Raw genomic sequence first — 18,567 nt, forward strand, 5'->3', positions numbered from 1 at the left:
CTGCTTGTCCAACCTCATAAAACTGAAGCGAATTAATCAGAAGGAATTTACAGCATCTGGTTGAACAATGTGTAAAATGTTTTTTTATCCGGTAAGCTTATTAAAGGGTACTGCCTCTGGTTTGTCCTAAGAGCTTTATTCCTGGTATTCTGTTTGTGCTCTTGTTTGAGTAGAGCTAGATCGAGTCCTCCCATCCCGGTGGTTCAGTGGGGATGTTTGGGGGGAGTGTGTGTGTATGTTAGGGTTTTCCTCTCCTGCCTCCTTTTTTGGAAAGCATTGGATATATGCAGCTGAGGGGCAGGGAGGAGGGAAGAAATAATTAAAACAAAAACAAAAAACATTCCTTATTATGATTGTATTTTCTAAGGGCACGAGATTTCTTTTTTTTTTTTTTTTAATTTGGCCTGGTCTAGTCCAGAAACACTAAAGGGAGTCTGGACAAGCCCCAGCCCTGTCGTTAACTGTTGTACTAGCTGCAGTCAATGCATGTAACATAAGCTCGTAAGACAAAATAAATTTCCTTTGTAAGATAATAACGTGTGCTTTATTGGCTGGGCACCACTGCCTGGCATCGACCTGCCGAGCAAAGAGCAGCCGGAGTCCCTGAAAAATACTGTGTCCAAGAAGGAAAACGATCCCGAGGTTCAGCCCGGAGCAGGCTTGGAAGTGGCCTGGAGTAGCAGGAGGTTGGATTTGTGTCCTGCTGCAGTGCCGCGATGCCCGGGTAGGTGGTGGGCCGTGGAAAAGATGAAGTGGGGATGGAATAATGTGGGATGGCTCCGGCTGTGGGACTGGCCACGAGAGGGCACCCATGGGCACCCGCTTCCCTGCTGCGGGTGCGACGGAGCTTGAGCGGGATGCGGTGGGACAACAGCCAGGCCGAGAGCTGGTGCAGTCGGCTGGGGTTAGGAGCAGGGATAATAATGTTAACAGGGAAGTTAATGCCTTGTTTATGCTCTGGAAGGAGCGTTGCAGGAAGGGCCCTGGCCGCCCTCAGCGGGAAGGGTGTTTTGGAGAGGGCTGAAATCAGCTCCTTCGCCCTGAGACCTTAGCAAGAGCCCAGGCTTCCATACAGGAACGCGGGCGCTTTGTCCTTCCTAGCAAGGGCTGTGACCCACGGGAGCGCCGGGAAGAGCGATGTGGAGGGAAGCGGGAGCTGCTGGGGTGCTGGGAAGGCGCTTGAGACCCTGGGCCTCCTCCGGAAGCCCCTGGAGAATCCCAGAGGAATCCTGGAGGATGCTCAGCGCTGCCCCCGGCCAGGCTCGAGGCGCCGCTCCGTGCGGGTGGATGCGGGAGCTGCGCTCCCTGCCCGGAGCGCTCGGACGTTCCCGGTCCCGCGGGAGCTGAGCTCAGCGCGATGGCCCACGCGGCGCTCGGGGCCGCCCGGCTCGCTTTGCTGCCCGCTTTGCTGCTGACGGCTGCTTCGCCCAGGCCAGGCCGCCCTCTCCAAGGAAAAGTCCCTGCCCTGAAGGTCGCCGGACCAGGAGAGCGGGAAGAGCCGTGCGGATGGCCGGGCCCCGGGGCGGAAGGTGCCATCGGTGGCTCCATCTCGGGCTATTGCGCCCGGGCGTCGCGGTGGAGCAGGCCCTGCTGAAACCCCAATGCTTCGGGGCTGTGGTGCTGCTCGTTATCCCGCCGAATCCTGCAGGAAGAGCCTGGGCAGGGATGCACGGATCCACACGGCGCCTGCAGGCAGCAGAGCCGGAGCCCCGGGTCATGGGATCCCCGCGACTCGGGCACGGCGGCCGGAGCCGCGAGCCCTGGGGAGGCTCCCGCTGCACCCGGAGAGGGTTGGAGGCTCCGGCGCGCGGCTCCGGCCTCGCCGCCTCCCGCTCGCTGCCCGGGCGCGCGAGCGCCGGAGCCAGGAGCTAATTGCCCTGGGCCGGGGCCAAGCCGTGGTGCTGCCAGCCCTGCGGCGCTGCCCCGGGCCGAGCGCGGCCTCCACCGGAGCGGCTCCGTCCCGCCGGGATGCCGCTCCGGGCCTGCCCGCCCGGGGCTCCGCTCCGGTGCCGGATCCGCGTCCCGGGGCCCGCGGAGCCGCGCGGCTCCCGCCTGGCCCCCGCCCCGGCCGGCAGCTTTGCAGCTGCATACCACGGCTCCAAACTTACTGGAAATCCCGTAGATGCAAATCCCGGCCTTGGGCTGTGCCAGGAATTCGAGCTGCAATCCCAGGAGGGCAGCAGGCTCCAGGCACACAGGCTGCCCCGCTCTCTTGTGCCTGGCCTCCAAAATCCTCCTCGTCAGGGCCTGGATGGAGCCAAAGGATGTGACTGGCCTCACTGGGGACCAGGGTCTTGGGCCCCGAGAGCGGCAGCAATCCCGCAGTTTCCCTCATTCATGGGGGGATGCCCCAGGTCCCATTCCCAAAAACAAAACCTGCATGAGGGAAGAAAGTGTAGAATTTCACCAGGGCTGTCGGTGGGACTTGGTAGGGCTCTTTCTTCGCTAATTTATTAGCAGCTCGCCAATTCCAACAAACCATTTAGAGAAATTATGTCTTTGTTTAAAAAAAAACAGCAATTCTTGTGTGCTTAAGAGCTTCCTCCACTGCTCCCCTGGCAAGTCCCGGCTTGGGCTTTCCCAGACTCACTGCGAGGAAGCAAAATAAATAAAACGACTCCCCAACCTCCCCACACTACTAGTTTTAAGCAGGCGGCCGCCTTGGCTGGAGGCCTTTTCGGGTCACCTTAACTCTGCCCCTCCGCTGCCGCGGGCTCTGATCAATGGCCCCGTGAAACCCAAGCCGGCGGCCGGGGCGAATGCGCTGAGCCCGACGGCAGCCGGGTGCCAAGGTCGGGCTGCGGCGGCTCCGCAGGACGGGCTCATCGGGGGCACCTTGGTGCCCGGCGCTGGCAGGAGCGCGGCCCGGAGCGGCGCTTTGGCTGCCGCATCCTCTGCGGCCCGGACGGGTCCTCCCTGCAGCGTCCTGCAGGGATTGGGGCATTTTCTGCGTGTGCTTCCGAATGCCCCACGCTCGCCCAGGCCTGCGCCGGTGCCAGGAGCTCCGAGCCCACTGCTAAATAATTCACCGAAGCCTTGGGCTTGTTCTCTCCAGCAGCACAGGGCGGTTTCCCTGTGAGTTAGGGACAGGCTGTGGCCATGGAGCTGGGACGATGCTGAGGTGGATGAGCAGATCCCTGTGAGCCTGGGCTGAGGATCAAGCTCAACCCGACAACACCTGGAGCGCGGAGCTCTGCCCAGGGGTGCCAGGAGGCTCCGGTGATCCGCGGCAGCGGGATGAGCAGCGCCTGCTGCAGGGTCCCTGCTGTGCCCGGTCCTGCAGCCCTTGTGGGGGACGTGTCCTTCCATCCCAAGCGTCCCTCTGGGCACGTACCTGGTGCCCCTCTAACCCTTGGTGTCTCCAGGAACCCGTCGTGAAGGAGAGGAACAGCGGGATGGTGCAGTCCAGGATGCTCTGACCTGGGATGCTCCAAGCTGGGAACTTGGGATGCTCCTAGCCGGGCAGTCTGGGATGCTCTGGCCCGGGATGCCCCAAGCCCGGAATCTGGGATGCTCCGTGCCAGGGGCTCGGGACGCTGCCGCCCTGGTGCCGAGGGGCAGCGGGAGGGGGTCACGGCGACCCTGCGAGGAGGGGGCTCCATCCGCGGTGCAGAGCCCGGCCGTGCCCTTGCTGCCCCCCCGCCGCACCCCGGGGGCGGGGGCCAGGTACGCGGGGCGGGCCGCCCGGCGGGGGAGGGCCCGGCGGCGGCGGCGGCGGCAGCTAAAGGCAGGTGGCACCGGGAAGCGGCGCGGGCTGCTCCGGCGACAGCCCCGGCCCCGCACGGGGCAGCGCGAGCGCTGCGGTCCCGGCGCGGAGCTGCCGTCGAGGACCTTCCCCCCCCCCGCCTTCACCCCCCGCAAAATCCCGTTGCGGGCGGCGGGGCCATGCGGGCCCCCCCCGGGGCGCGCTGAGGAGGAGGAGGCGGCGGCGGCGCCATGGCCGCGGCGGCGGCGCTGCGCGCGGTGCGCACCGAGGGCGCGGACCGGCGCGGGCTGCCCGCGCGCCCCGCCGCGCCCGCGCGCTGCTGCCGCCGCCGCCTCCAGAACGGCCTCTACAACGTGCTCGAGCGGCCCCGCGGCTGGGCCTTCGTCTACCACGTCTTCATGTGAGTACCGGCCCCGGCGGCGGCGGCGGGGGCGCGGCTCCGTCCCGCCGGGATCGCGGCGGCGCGGGGAGCCCCGGGAGCCGCGTCCCGCTCCGCCCGCCCCTTCGGCGCAGGTGCCGCTCGGCGGGGACGGGGACGGGAACGCGCCGGTACCGGCACGGAGGGAACGGGCGGGCGGGCGGCGGCCCCTCCGGCCCGGGGCGGCGGGAGCTCCCGCAGGGCCCCCCGGCGCCGTGGAGCGGCCAGCCCCTTTCCCGGGTTCCGCGGAAAAAGGAGGAAGGAGCAGGGAGCTGTGGAGAGGAGTGGGACCGGGTACCCCCAGCTGGAGAGGTCCTGGGGTCCCGCTGCAGAGTGGGTGACTCTGTCCCCTGTTCCCAATGTAGGGGGACGGTGGGGCCTGGAGGGCACATCTGGGGCAAGGGACCTGTCCCCATGGGTCCCCATGTCTGGTGGCAGCATCCCCAGAGCCGCCCGGGTGGCACTGGAGGCAGCCCGGCCGTGGGGGCTGCTTGTGGCCACCGAAGCTGCACTCTGTCCCCAGAGCTGTCCCCGTTCCTGGGTCATGGCTGCTTTTAGCCAAGCTCTGGGCCAGCCCCGCTGCGGTGCCCAGTCCCTCTGCAAGGGTCTGCGACCCGCGCACGGGTTGTGCCCCACGGAGGGGCAGGGGAGCGGGTCTCCCCGAAGGCAGCGCACGGCCAGGGCAGGCCGGCTTTGTCACTCGGCACCAGGACACCCGAGCTCCCCAGGGAATGCGACTGCTGCAAATGCTGCCCTCGAAAGAGCTTTTCCTGCAGGGAATTGAGGTTCTGCCCCTCGCTGCCGGCTGGTGCCTTCAGGACCAGGGCACCCAGGGTGAAGCCACCCTGTCCCCTGCGGCAACTCGACCGTGGGAGCAGAGTGTCCTGGGGGATCGGAGGGCTCCCGCTCCACTGCCCGTTGAGTTTTCCAAGTGCCTCTCGCCCGCGGTGCCCGGGGAGCCCGGGAGCTGCTGCAGCGTCATGGGGCAGAGGTGTTGGGAGCGCTTTGTCAGCCTCCATCTGGGCGCTGGGTTTAGGAAAGAGGAGTTCGGTTCCGTCCTCGCTCATGGGCAGGCAGGTGGTGGCACCGGTACCGGACAGAGCTGCTCGCAGGACCCGTCCTTGGGCTTAGCAGCCTCCCTGAGCGGGGCTGGAAATGGGAAAATGGGAATGCCGCGGAGGAGCGACGCGCTTCCCCCCTTCTGAGCCGTTCCGCCCTGGAAGCGGAGAGCAGGGCTGAGCCGATGCCGTTTATTGGACAAGCGCCGGCTCCTTCTGCCGGCAAATTGATCCCAAATCGCATCCGAGCGCCTGCCATGGGCCAGCCCGGGATGCCTTTGCCGCAGGGGCCGTGCCCAGGTGCCTGGTGGCCGCCCGACGCAGCGCCCGGCTCTGCTTTTCCTCCCTTAAATGAGTTTCTCGCCTTGGAGCTTACAGAGAAAATCTGGGAGCGCGGCCGGAGCGTTAACCTAAAGGCTTTAGAGGCAGAGAGCAAATGCAAACTTCCCTCCTCAATCCGCGGCTCTGCAGCAAGCTGGGAGGCTCCGTTCCTGCCTGGCTCGAGCCTCTCCCGGTGCTTGGGTGACGATGCCGTTCCTGGGGAGGATGCTGGTGCCGGCACCGCTGGACCAGGGCGGGATAGAGGGACATTTCCTTCCCCTGGCCTCTAGAACGGGCTCCAAGTTCCTGCTGCCCTTGCTGGCTTGGCACATCCCGGGAAGCAGGGCCTTGGCTGGGAGGCTCCCACGAGCGCTCACCCCCAGGGTGCCGCTCGGGAGGGAGCCGGGATTCGGGATCTTGGAGGGATGGTTATGAAACCGCTCGGCTCAGCGCATTTCCATTTCCCAGAGGGGTGTTTTGATAAAGAACAGTTTGACCCGGAGCGAAGGGGGGAAGAGGGAAGCGGCAGCTTCACCCCCTGCCCGTGGTGCCCCCCAGCCAGCTGCGTGGGCTCCGTGCGGTCCCAACCTTCCCATTGGAACGGGATGCGCGATGCTGGGGCCGGGGCCAGCAGGGAAGGTGCCACCTCGCACGCTCGAGGACGAGACCTCCTCGCTCCGGTGTCATCGCCACCTGCAGCGGCGGGACCCGCTCGTCCCCGCTCCGCTGCCGTTCTGCAAACCCTGGTCCTGCTCGCTGTGCCGGGAGCCGCCTTTGGGAAAAACACCCGGGCTGGGAGCAGCCAGCGCAGCAGTTCCCGAGCCGGACGCGCTGCTGCTGGGGCATAAAATTAAGTGACTACAGCGCAACGTGAAACCGGCATCGATCTTCGTTTTCCCTCTTTTTTTTCTTCTTTCCCTCCCCTCTTGCTGCTCCCATGGGAACTCGCCCTCCTGCTCCGGCCCAGACACCGCAACCGGGTTCCCAAGCAGGAATCCTCACCCACCGCCTTGACGCTTTTGCTGTTTCTCCCCCAAAGTGACAATTCCCAAGCTCCTCTCCCTGGGAGCTCTCCTGCCCCTGGTGCAATGAATTTGGGAGGGCTCAGCTTGCTCAGCCGGAGCCATTTCGGAGCTGTTCCCAAAAGCCCCTCCATGCCCAGGCATCTCCCGTTGCCCCAGAGGGTTGGGATGTCCCCAGTCCCTCCTGGAGATGCATGACCTGCCAGGCCCGAGGAAGCAGGCCCTGGAAACGTCCCTCATTTATTTCTTTATTGTTTTAATTCCCCCGCCTCGAGGCAGCTCCTTGCCAGATGATTCAAGAGCAGAACTATCCCGGCTGCTCCGTGCGAGCGTCTTGGCACCGGCCCGCAGGAGCCTCGTGACCCGGACGGGGGCAACGTGGGGGCTGCCCGTGCACGAGGACCGGGCGCCCTGCGAGCTCCTGCTCCCGCTTGGAGAGAAGCTATTCCCTCCTTTAAATGGGAGCGCGCTGAGTGCGGCTTCCTCGGGAAAGCCGCTGGAAACTCCAGGAAAAGCCCGACCTGAGGGTGCCCGTGGCGAGCGGTGGGGTGAGCTGCAGCTTGCACCCTGCTCAATGCAGCGGGCGCCGTCTTTGCTTGCACCTTGCTCGCTGCAACGAGCGCGGGGCTGGGCACGCAGCGCCGCGGTGCAGAGAGGCCTCCGCACCGGCGATTATCGACATCCCCCCGCGCGGACGGGCCTCCTCGGCCGGTGTCCCGCGCGGCCGCTGGCGCCAGCGCCGGGGATTTATCCGAGCCGCTGTTTACGCAGCGGCGGCGGCGCGCGGGGAGGCCGCCCACGGGGCTGCCGCTGCGGAGGGACCGCGGAGCTTCCCGATGGAGCCGCCACTTCCCGATGGAGCCGGCGCTTCCCGGCGGCCTCTCCGGAGCCGCGGCCGCTCGCTCTGCCGCGCTGCTCATCCTGCGGTTTTCCTGGTGTTTTCCTCCCGCCGGCGCGAGGGCCGGGATGCGCCAGGCTCCTCCGCGGCAGCGTCACGAAGGCGTCGGGTCTCAGCTGCCCCGGCAGCTCCCCGCGGGCTGCCCGGCTCCCTTGCCCTGAGCTCAGCAGCTTTGCCCAGCACGGGGCAGCGCAAGGCGAAAACCACCTTAATGAAGACGAATGGGGGCAGAGCCACGGGGGGGACGGGGAGCCGGGAGCATCTGACTCCTGCACTAAGCGGCTTAGCCCGGCCGTGTTTGCCCGGCTCCGGGAGCTAATTCCTAGCAGGTGATGCCTTCCCAGAAAGTTTCTTTCCCAGTTCCAGCATCTTTGGCCAAATCCCTTGGCTCTGTGTGGCTCTGTGTTGCCTTGGGGTGCGCGGGAGCTGCAGCATCATGTGCATCGTGCCCGTGCCATCCCCTCCTGTGCCCGGCCATGGCACCGGTCTTCACCCGCTGGCAGATTCCTGCCTTTCCCCTGCATCCTGCTCCACTGTGTGTGTAATTCCCGCTCCGTCCTGGCTGGGCATCGCTGGTGCTCATGGTCGCGGTCAGGGGCTCCCGCTCCCATATTCCTTCCCCGGGGCCCTGCTGTGCTCCTGGCCCCTGGAACAGTTAACGGCATAAGGAAGGAAAGGGGCTTTGTTAATAATTCACTGGGAAAAGAAACTGGCTCCATCGAGGGCCTCGGAGGCCGGGGAGCGCCCGGAAAGAGGCTGGAAGGGGTGGCCCCACTTTGTGCCTCGGTTTCCCCGGCTGTGGGATTACGGATGGGGGATGCACTGGAGAGCAGGGGCTCATCTGAGCCACTTGGTTCCTGCTGCTCCAGCCCGCCCTGGCCCCTTGCTCTGCATCCAGCCCCTCTCCTTGGCTCCCTTTGCCGCCGGGACCCCCGGCTCCCGTTTCTCCTTGCGGCGCTTTCGGGCTGCCCCTGCGGCTCCGTGCCCGGCCTGGCTCCGGTTTCAGGCTCCTCGCTGCCGTCTCCGCTCGAAAGCCCCGAGTCAGCAGCGCAGTGGAGCCGGTGGCACCGCGCCCGCCGCTCCGGCCCCAAAGCTCCCGCGCCGCTTCCCGGCCTGCCGAATTTCCCAACCGCAGGAGGATGCTGCGGGATGGAGCCCCCGGCTCCCGGTGCTCCGTGGGCTCCGGGCACCGCGGTGGCCCAAACGGTGCCCGCGGCAGCCTCGGCTCCCGGACCGGACCCCCCTGCTCCGTTACGCAAGCGGCTCCCGCCGAGCGCGGCCCTTTGCGCGCTGTCATGTGGGCCGGTGGCACAAGCTTCCCCGCTTTCCATATTTAGAATCGCTGGATCAGGAGAAAAAATGTATTTTTGGAGAGTTTCGTTTGCTTCAGCTCCCGAGTCTATATTTTTTTTCCCCCTCCCCTCCTTGTTATTTTAAGTGGGCCAAAAGCCCCTTTGGTCTTAACCCGCCGCTCCAGGCGAGCAGCCTCGCGGCAGCTCCTGTTAACTCTTCCCTGGGCCCAGCTCATCCAGGTCATCCCCAGCAGCAGGATGTCCCTGCAGGACGGCTCATTGGGCCATGGTGTCCGGACACCCCCTCCATGCACCAGGGCTCCCGGCTGCAGCTCCAGGCCTGGATGCAGCTGCTGCAGCGCAAGGATACAGGGATCCCACCCGGAATCTCCCCGGAGGGGCAAAGCCCCTGCTCCAGCAGCCTCGTTGGAGGATGCTGAGGATGCGCGCTGCCCGCGGGCAGCGGGATGGGGATGCAGCAAGCGCCAACCTCCGTCCCCAGCCCCTCTCGGTGTCCCCCGCGCTAATGCGGCACGCGGAGCTGCTCCCCCGAGGAGCCCTGCAGCCTCTTCCCAGCTATTAAATATTTACAGCAGCGGCCCGGCGGCGAGCGGTGCCAGGAGACGACCGCCCGTCTGCTTGGGTTTCCTCCGCGCTGCCTGCGCGGGGCCCGCGCCGGATCGGGATCAGCATCCCCGGCAGCTGCTCGTGGGCTCCGTGTCACCCCCGGGGGACACCCCGCGTCCCTTGGCGGGGAAACGGGCAGGTCCCGTCGGGCCGGGCGGGCAGCCAGCGCGGGCACCGCTCACTGCGGCTCTCGTTGCAGATTCCTGCTCGTGTTTAGCTGCCTGGTGCTCTCCGTCTTCTCCACCATCCAGGAGCACCAGAAAGTGGCCAACCAGTGTCTCTTCATCCTGGTAAGGGCCGGCCTCGCTCGTGGGCTCGGGTAGTGCCCGCCGGGCACGGAGCTGGCGCCGGCTCCATCCAGGGTGCCCCGCACGGGTGCTCTGAGCTTCAGCCTTTCCCTTGCTCCCTATGAGACCCGCACAAGATGGCCCAAACCCGGGCCCTGACCCCCATCCCAGCCCTCACCTGGTCACTTAACCTGCAACCATTAGTGTTGCTAACGATGCCGGGGGGAGCGGGTTCCTGGCTGCTCCCGCATCCTCACCCACCTCCTGGATCCGCACGGATGCCTGACCCACCGCGAGAGGCAGGGCAGGGAATAGGGTGGAAGGGGGGGTCTAAAAAAGGCAACTTTCCCCCAAACTGTCAGAAAGGGCTGACGCGGGAGTTCTCCCGAGTGATGGAGACTAATTTGGGAAGGTCCTTGTGACTTTCCCGCGAGTAAGCAGAACGGGGGCTCGTTGGCGCGCGAGGACAATGCTGACGGCGGAGGAAAAGGACCCAGCTCTGCGCGCTCGGCGCGGGGCGCCCGCCGTGCCCGCGGCTCCGCGCGGCGCATCCCGGCCCCGTGTCCCCCCCGGCAGGAGTTCGTCATGATCGTGGTGTTCGGCACGGAGTACGTGGTGCGCGTGTGGGCGGCCGGCTGCTGCTGCCGCTACCGCGGCTGGAGGGGCCGCTTCCGCTTCGCCAGGAAGCCCTTCTGTGTCATCGGTACGCGGGGTGACAACGTGGGGACCTGCCCTGGGTGACAACACGGGGACCACTCCGGGTGACACCGACCCTGCCGGGAAGGGTTGGCCGGGGCCGAGCGCGGGCTCACGGCGCGTCCCGCAGACTTCATCGTCTTCATCGCCTCGGTGGCCGTCATCGCGGCGGGCACGCAGGGCAACATCTTCGCCACGTCGGCGCTGCGCAGCATGCGCTTCCTGCAGATCCTGCGCATGGTGCGCATGGACCGCCGCGGCGGCACCTGGAAGCTGCTGGGCTCCGTCGTCTACGCGCACAGCAAGGTGGGGGGGACGGCGCGGGGACGCTGCGGCCACCGCGGGGGGGACCTGCCAGGACCGCCCTCACGCACCCTCCTGTCACAGGAGCTCATCACCGCCTGGTACATCGGCTTCCTCGTCCTCATCTTCGCCTCCTTCCTCGTCTACCTGGCCGAGAAGGACGCCAACGCGCAGTTCGCCACCTACGCTGATTCCCTGTGGTGGGGCACGGTACGTGGGGCACCCCGGCCCCATGGGCATGGGACAGGGCCCGGGGGGGCTGCCTCAAGGCCCCCCCCGCCCGCTGTCCCCCCCAGATCACCCTCACCACCATCGGCTACGGGGACAAGACGCCGGAGACGTGGCTGGGCCGGATGCTGGCGGCCACCTTCGCCCTGCTGGGCATCTCCTTCTTCGCGCTGCCCGCCGTGAGTGCCACACGGCCGGGGGCTGCCGGGCCGCCGCGTCCCCCTGCGTCCCCCCGCACAACCCCTGTGTCCCCAGGGCATCCTGGGCTCCGGCTTCGCCCTCAAGGTGCAGGAGCAGCATCGGCAGAAGCACTTTGAGAAGAGACGGATGCCCGCGGCCAATCTCATCCAGGTAGCGCCGGCGCTCGCCAAGCAAGGGCGGTTTGCACTGCTGCCGAGCATGCCGGCATTGCAGGGATCCCAGGTTGCAGGGATCTCAGGTTGCAGAGATTCCAGGATTACATATCCCAAATTGCAAGGATCCCAGGTTGTAGGGATCCCAGAATTGCACATCCCAGGGTTGCAGGAATCCCAGAGTCGCAGGGATCCCAGGTTGCAGGGCTTCCAGGATTGCAGGGATCCCAGATTGCAGGGATCCCAGGGTTGCAGGGATCCCAGGTTGAAGGGATTCCAGGATTGCACATCCCATGTTGCAGGGATCCCATTTGCAGGGATCCCATTTGCAGGAATCCCAGGTTGCAGGAATCCCAGGTTGTAGGGATCCCAGAATCGCACATCCCAGGGTTGCAGGGATCCCATGTTGCAGGAATCCCAGATTGCAAGAATCCCAGGATTGCAGGGATCCCAGGATTGCGGATCCCACGTTGCAGGGATCCCAGGGTTGCAGGAATCCCAGCTTGCAGCATCCCAGGATAGCCCAAGCCAGGGTTGCAGCATCCCCGTGGCGCAGGGGGTCCCACGGCGCAGGGGGTCTCTGTGGGGGGGGTCCCTGACACGGGGGCTCTCACCCCAAGGCCGCCTGGCGCCTCTACTCGACGGACGCGGCCCGCGGGTACCTGACGGCCACGTGGTGCTACTACGACAGCCTGCTGCCCTCCTTCAGGTAGGCACCGCCGGCCGGGGCCGCAGGGCCTGCCCGGGGGCTCGGGGGGCCGCGAGGAGGAGGAGGATGAGCAGCCTTCCTCGTCCCGGCACGCCGGAGCCCCAGCGTGAAGGATGCCCAAACACCTGACTTCCTCCTCCGTCGTCATCATCATCATCGCCACCCCATCCATCCCGTTCCCCCCTGCCATGCCGTTATTGCTTTGTTTTAACCTTGTTTTTATTTTATTTTGCAAAAGGCAGGTTCCTAAGAGCGCGGGACACGAGCCCCTCGCGCAGCCTGCGATCGGCCTCGTTCTTAGGAAACTGCCTTTAGAAAGGGAGGATTCCATCTCTTCCCGCTCCTGGTTTTGCCCTGGTTTTGCTGTGACCCGCGCAGAGGAGGAGCCGGCTCTGCGCAGCCTTGCTTTGCTCATCCTGTTTGCTTTGGAAAGTTTAATTTCTCCATGTTTTTATTTGACCCCAACCCCAGAGAGCTGGTCCTAATCTTTGAGCATTTGCACCGAGCCCGCAACGGAGGAATTAGGAATTCAGAGGTGAAAAAATGGCCGGACGGAGCCCCACCGCCTTATCCGTCCTTCCCCTCCGGCCAGAAAAGCAGCGGCCCCGCGGCTTGGGCCGGGGAAAGGTAGGGAGCAGCCGGCCGCCGTGTCCCTGTGCTCTGTGTGTCTGCGGCGCGCGGGGCGCTGCGCTCGCTCGGCGAGGCTCAGGAAGCCTCTGGAAGGGTTCGGCTCCGCTGGGCTCTGCTTCGGGTGCAGGCAAGGCCCTGGGGGGGTTGCAGAGGTGAGCTGAGTGTGCACCAAGTGAACCGAGCGGGCAGCAAGTGTGCACAAGGCAACCTGAGTGTGAGCGAGGGGAACCGAGTGTGCACGAGGTGGTTGGAGTGTGCACAAGAAGACCTGAGCGTGCACGAGGCAAACCGACCTTGCACAAAGAAACCAAGTGTGCACGAGGTGACCTGAGCGTGCACGAGGCAAACCGACCTTGCACGAGGCAAACGAAGTGTGCACGAGGTGACCTGAGCGTGCACAAGAAGACCTGAGCGTGCACGAGGCAAACCGACCTTGCACAAAGGAAACCAAGCGTGCACGAGGTGACCTGAGCGTGCACGAGGCAAACCAAGTGTGCACGAGGTGACCTGGGCATGCACAAGAAGACCTGAGTGTGCACGAGGCAACCTGAGCGTGCATGAGGCAAATCGACCTTGCACAAAGGAAACCAAGTGTGCACGAGGTGACCTGGGTGTGTGCAAGATGACCTGAGCATGCACAAGGCAAACCAAGCGTGCACAAGGTGACCTGAGCGTGCACAAGGCAAACTAAGTGTGCACGAGGTGACCTGAGCGTGCACAAGAAGACCTGAGTGTGCACGAGGCAACCTGAGCGTGCACGAGGTGACCCGAGTGTGCACAAGGCTGAAACAAACGTGCGCTGGCCCCACTGAAGGCCCGGAGGTCACTGGGAGCCACGTGTCCGTGCAACAGAGCAGAGCTGCAGCTGGAAAACCCTACGGCTGAGCCAGGCGGTGTGTGCAGTGCTCCGTGTGGGGTGATCCCACGGGACGTTCTCCCTCGTGCTGATCCCAGCGGAGCGATGCCCTGAAGCCAGAGGAGGGTTGGAGTGCCCTGGGGGCTGCACAATCTGCAGGAGCCCGGCCATGAGGGCGCTTCCCATGGGCAGAAGCCGATTTCCAAGGCTGGGAGCGCCGAGGAGACGAGAAGCTGCGGCTCTGCTAGTGGCATCAGTGCCACTGCTGCAAAGGGCACCCCGGAGCCTTGTGTGTGCCAGGGCTTGGAGGGGACAGGGAGCTCTGCTCCATCTCGCCTCGTGCCTCCTTTTCCCCATGGCACTGGGAGCCTCTGCACCAGGATGAGCCCGCAGGGAGGACGAGCCCACGGCGGCTCCATCCCCGCTGCATCCGCACCCGCGCTGCCGGAGCAGCCGGTGGGAGGCCCCATCCCGCGCCCAGCACCTCCTCTCATAACAACATCTCCATCTTCTCTTTCTCCCCCTCTCCCGCTCACCCGCTTCCATGTCCCCCACCCCGTCCCTGCGGCAGCTGCAAGGAGGAGGACGCGCGGCCCCCCACGTGCTTACGGCTCAGGTAACGCGCTCGGAGCCGCCCGGGCGCAGCGCCCCGCTCGCCCATTGCAGCGCGCTGGGAATCGGGAGCCGGCAGCGTTTATGTGGGACCCCCCGCAAGGCCCGGGACGGCCCCCGCTCCCCGCTAACGCTCTCTCTTTCTCTCCGTGTCTGTGTCCTGCCCCTCCAGCCCCGTCTTTGGCGGTAAGCGGAGGCTCTTGCGGATCCGGGTGCCCTGGAGACGGAGGTAGCGGCCGCGGCGCGGGCTGCTCTCGCAGCGGGGTGCACGGAGGCCCCGCGCCGCTCGTGCTCCCCCTGTCCGGCCCTGCTCCCCTCCCTGCCTCCATCCCCCTTGCCCTGGGTGCCTGCGCCCGGCTGAGCTGCTCGGATAAAGCCTGGGAGGGCGGCGCTCCCCCCGCCACGGAGCCCCCGCATCCCTCCTGCCCGCGGCTCTGCCGGGAAGCGGAGCCTCCTGCATGGAGCAAGGCTGGAGCAAGCGAGGGAGCTCCCAAAGGCCGCATTTTCCTGCAGCTTTGCTGCCACCCTGCGCCACCCCGCGGCCTCCCTGTGGCCTCCATGGGCCTCTGCAAAGGAGGCCAGCACCCTGTGCATCCCAACACACTGTGCATCCCGCCACACCGTGCATCCTGCCACACCGTGCATCCCGGCACCGTCCCCCCGGCCACATGCAGCCGCAGCTGACCGTGATTTCCCCACGTGCTTGGTGCTTTGCTGCGGGTCCCCCACGGCCTCGGCTTGCTCTGTGTGCAAGGGCCTCCCCCAGGGTGCTTGCGAGCCCGTGAGAGCTGCCTGCGCCGGGGCTTTGCGCAGGTCCTGCATAAACGACGCGGCGCAGGGGCCGGTGCGGGGAGCGGAGCAGCGGGATGGGGGGACAGGGGACAAGAGCAGAGCCCCTGCTGTCCCCGTGGTGCAGGTGCAGGAGCGGAGCGCGCCCCGGCACCGCGGTGCTGCAGGGGACCGCGAGGAAGAGGAGGAGGAGGAGGAGGATGGTGGGGTCGGCGCTGCCTGGGCGCTTCCCCCTGGCTCTGCTGTGTGTCCTTGCCAGCCGTCTGTCCGCTCCCTGTCTGTCTCATCCTCTCTTTGCTCTTGGACAAAACCCGATGTTTTTAGCCCCAAAGCGACTCCCGCGACGGGGCCGCCCCCGCACCATCCGCCCGCATCTCCAACCGCCCCCCTCTCCCCCCGCAGCACCAAGATGGGCATCAAGGAGCGCATGGGCCTGGCGGCGCCGGCGCGGCAGGGCAGCCGGGGCCGGCAGCCGCTGGGGCTGCCGCTGCACCGCTCGCCCAGCACCGAGGACGTCCCCGAGGCCGCCAGCCCCGGCAAGGTGCACAAGAGCTGGAGCTTCAACGACCGGAGCCGCTTCCGCGCCTCGCTGCGCCTCAAGGCCCGGCTGCCGGCCGAGGGTGAGTCCTGCGGCGCGGGGGGACCGGGCACGGCGGCCCGCGGCCCCCGGCCAGCGCCCGCTCTGGCGCCCGCAGCCGAGTGCCCGCCCGAGGACGGCGGCGAGGACAGGGGCTCCCAGGGCGAGCTGAGCGCCGAGGACGTCATGCCGGCCGTGAAGAGCCTCATCCGGGCTGTCAGGTGGGAGCATCCCGTCGGATCCGCTGGCTCGCGGAGCCCCCGGAGGCTGCTGATCCGCAGGGATTTGCAGGGGCATCTCCTCCAGCTCTGCCCCATGTCCTGCAGGATCCTGAAGTTTCTGGTGGCCAAGAGGAAGTTCAAGGAGACCTTGAGGCCCTACGACGTCAAGGACGTCATTGAGCAGTACTCGGCCGGCCACCTGGACATGCTGGGCAGGATCAAGAGCCTGCAGACGCGGTGAGCTGGGTGTCCCATGGGTGTCCCCCTGCTCGCCGGGCTGTGGGACACTGGGCCGGGAGCGATGGGCCATGTCCCCACGTCCCCGCTCGGTGCCAGGGTGGAGCAGATCGTGGGCAGGGGGACCATCCCCGCGGACAAGAAGGTGCGGGAGAAGGTGGAGAAGCCGCCGCCGGAGCCGGAGGACGAGCCCAGCATGATGGGCAGGGTGGTCAAGGTGGAGCGGCAGGTGAGGAGCGGGCGCAGGGGGGTAACCCGGACCCCTGGGTCCCCGCGGGGCCGCGGGACGGGGACGGTGCCTGCTCAGACGGTGCCCCCGCAGGTTCAGTCCATCGAGCACAAGCTGGACCTGCTGCTGGGGCTCTACTCGCGGTGCCTGCGCAAGGGCTCCAGCATCTCCTTCAGCCTGGGCGCCGTGCGGCAGCCCCGCGGCGAGCCCGACGTCACCTCCGACTACCACAGCCCCGTGGAGCACGAGGACATCTCCATGTCCGCGCAGACCCTCAACATCTCCAGGTCGGCCAGCACCAACATGGACTGAGCAGCGGCGCCAGGAATGCCGAGGGGCCCGGCCCTCTCCCTTGTACTTGAAACGCGTCTTCCAGCACGGGTGCATTGCCCATGTGGGCACCGGGTCTTGTGCTGGATGGGAGCCCCCAGGATTCCCCCAATTCCCAGGGGGTGCCGAGACCCCCCTGCTCCATCCCCGGTGCTCTGGGAGCTGAGCCAGGGGCTGCTGGATCTATGCAAGGCTGCATGGCCCCCCTAGACCCCAAATGGGGTTTTATCTACGTAGCGCCCGGCCGGGACCTCATGTGGGTCGAGGGCTTCAGCCCTGGGCTCCATTCTGGGCTGCACTGCGAGCCCTAGAAGCACAGCGGCGCCTTCCGCCTGCCCGTGCATGCTCCCCAGGCAATAGAGACGTAGGGATCTATATATATTTATACATGTATATGCAACAACGTCTGAATATGCAACACCCGCGGGCAGAGCAGCCCGCGGGGACATAGGCAATAAGCGTCTCCCCTGCCAGCCCGCGGTGCTCCCTCGGGATGGGAGTGGTGGGATGCGGCGTTGGGAGGCGGTCCCCAAGGAGCATCCCTCCCTGGTGTCCCCCGGTCCCCTCGAGCCACCCTGCACGGTGGCAGCAGAGCCACCGCGGGTAGGGAGAGCAGCGACCGTCACGGTAGTGCCAAAGTTTGCCCAGGGCTGGGGCTGCCTCCTGCCTGCCCCCCAGGATTTCCAGCCCCCTTTTCCATTGCCCGGCTGGGGGAGCCGGCCAGGATGCCCCCCCTCAAATCCTGCTTGTTTTACTTGCCTCGTTGGTGCATGTGGCAGCGGGGGCTGCCCTGGAGCCGCTCGCAGCCTCCCTCCTGCTTGTGGCTGTGCCCGGGGTGCATGGCCAGAGAGTCGGTGCCTTGGGCACGCGGGATGGCCCAGGAATCCATGTCCTGGGCACGCGGGATGGTCCAGGAATCCATGTCTTGAGCATGCGGGATGGTCCAGGTGGCCATGCCCTGGGCACGCGGGATGCTCCGGGTGTCGATGTCCTGGGCACATGGGATGCTCCAGGTATCCATGTCCTGGGCATGCAGGAAGGTCCAGGTGGCCATGCCCTGGGCATGCAGGATGGTCCAGGTATCCATGCCCTGGGCACACGGGATGCTCCAGGTATCCATGCCCTGGGCATGCAGGATGGTCCGGGTGGCCGTGCCCTGGGCACGCAGGATGGTCCAGAGGCCATGCCCTGGGCACGCAGGATGCTCCAGGTATCCGTGTCCTGGGCACGCAGGATGGTCCGGAGGCCGTGCCCTGGGTGCGAGGGTGCATGCGCCAGCTTTGCCCGCACAAGCGCGCAGCAACTGACTCGTAGGACTCCTCCGCGGGGCTGGCTGCTCCCTGCAGCCCTCCCTGCCGTAGTTACCTCACTTTATTAACTTATTAACTTATTTGTTTCATTAAAATTTGGAGTAGAGGCTGCTGGCCCCTGTGGTGTTTGTGGCCCCGCTCTCCCGGGAGGTGGCACTCCAGCCCCGCGGCCGAACCTGCCGCAAGAGGGCCCAGGCGTCCGGGCGCCCTTCCTGCTGCCTCCTTCTCCAGGAACCACAGCCAGCCCCAGCCCAGGGCTCCGGCTCTCCTCATCGTGCCCCCATCCACCGGCTTCCTGTGCCCGGAGGCGGCAGGCCTGATGCCACTACAGATGGGCCCACGCGGTGCGATTGGAGCCTGGGAAGGGCAGGGAAGTGCAGGGTGACTCCCGCTCAGATGGCAAATCCTCCGTGCCCGCCCAGTGCATGGACACGGCAGGACACGACGCGTCCCCCAGCCCGGCACGGAGGGACGGAGGGGCCGGGAGGGAGCCCCTTTCCCTGGCGGCCGCGGCGCCGGCTCGGGAGGAAGCCGGGGCTCTTTGCAGGTCGCTCCGCTGCGTTTCCGGGCTGTGTCTCACCAGCAAACATGTTCTTGGCACGGCCCGGCGCTCCTGGACGAGCCAAGCGCCTCCCGGGCCAGCTCCTTCCTGTCCAGGCCCCCGACTGGAGCTGCCCTGGCCGAGGGGCTTTGCCGGGATCGGGAGCTGATCCACGGTGCTCCCCGGCCCTGCGGAGCTGTGCCGAGCCAGGACTGAGCACAACCAGGAAAACTCCATCAAACCAGAGCAGTCCCAGCCGGCCGGGGCCTTGCACTGCACTCCCCTCTGCTCTGCTCCTCCGAATCATGGAAAAGATC

General features: G+C 66.2%; 1 protein-coding gene across 1 annotated transcript; it reads left to right on the top strand.

Annotated features, from left to right (window-relative positions):
• Nucleotides 1-3,936: 3,936 nt before the first annotated feature.
• Nucleotides 3,937-16,391, top strand: KCNQ4 (potassium voltage-gated channel subfamily Q member 4). Its single transcript, XM_088530969.1, has 15 exons — nt 3,937-3,963; nt 4,045-4,106; nt 9,542-9,632; nt 10,206-10,332; nt 10,456-10,631; nt 10,713-10,838; nt 10,925-11,035; nt 11,112-11,207; nt 11,830-11,918; nt 12,390-12,545; nt 15,208-15,425; nt 15,501-15,603; nt 15,709-15,840; nt 15,940-16,069; nt 16,163-16,391. The coding sequence occupies exons 1-15, from the start codon at nt 3,937-3,939 to the stop codon at nt 16,379-16,381; spliced, it is 1,863 nt and encodes a 620-aa protein (XP_088387095.1). The 3' UTR covers nt 16,382-16,391.
• Nucleotides 16,392-18,567: the final 2,176 nt, after the last annotated feature.

Source organism: Tinamus guttatus, unplaced genomic scaffold (genome assembly GCF_059628265.1).
Source record: "Tinamus guttatus ecotype Peru unplaced genomic scaffold, ASM5962826v1 Tinamus_guttatus_pri_ptg000397l, whole genome shotgun sequence".
Taxonomy (NCBI): domain Eukaryota; kingdom Metazoa; phylum Chordata; class Aves; order Tinamiformes; family Tinamidae; genus Tinamus; species Tinamus guttatus.

Bases quoted from the DNA above. Each gene is read 5' to 3' on its own strand.
- KCNQ4 (XM_088530969.1), top strand. From the start codon at position 3,937: ATGGCCGCGGCGGCGGCGCTGCGCGCG. The intron at 10,333-10,455 runs GTACGCGGGGTG...CGCGTCCCGCAG, and splicing joins GAAGCCCTTCTGTGTCATCG to ACTTCATCGTCTTCATCGCC. The intron at 12,546-15,207 runs GTAGGGAGCAGC...CTCCCCCCGCAG, and splicing joins GCGGCTTGGGCCGGGGAAAG to CACCAAGATGGGCATCAAGG.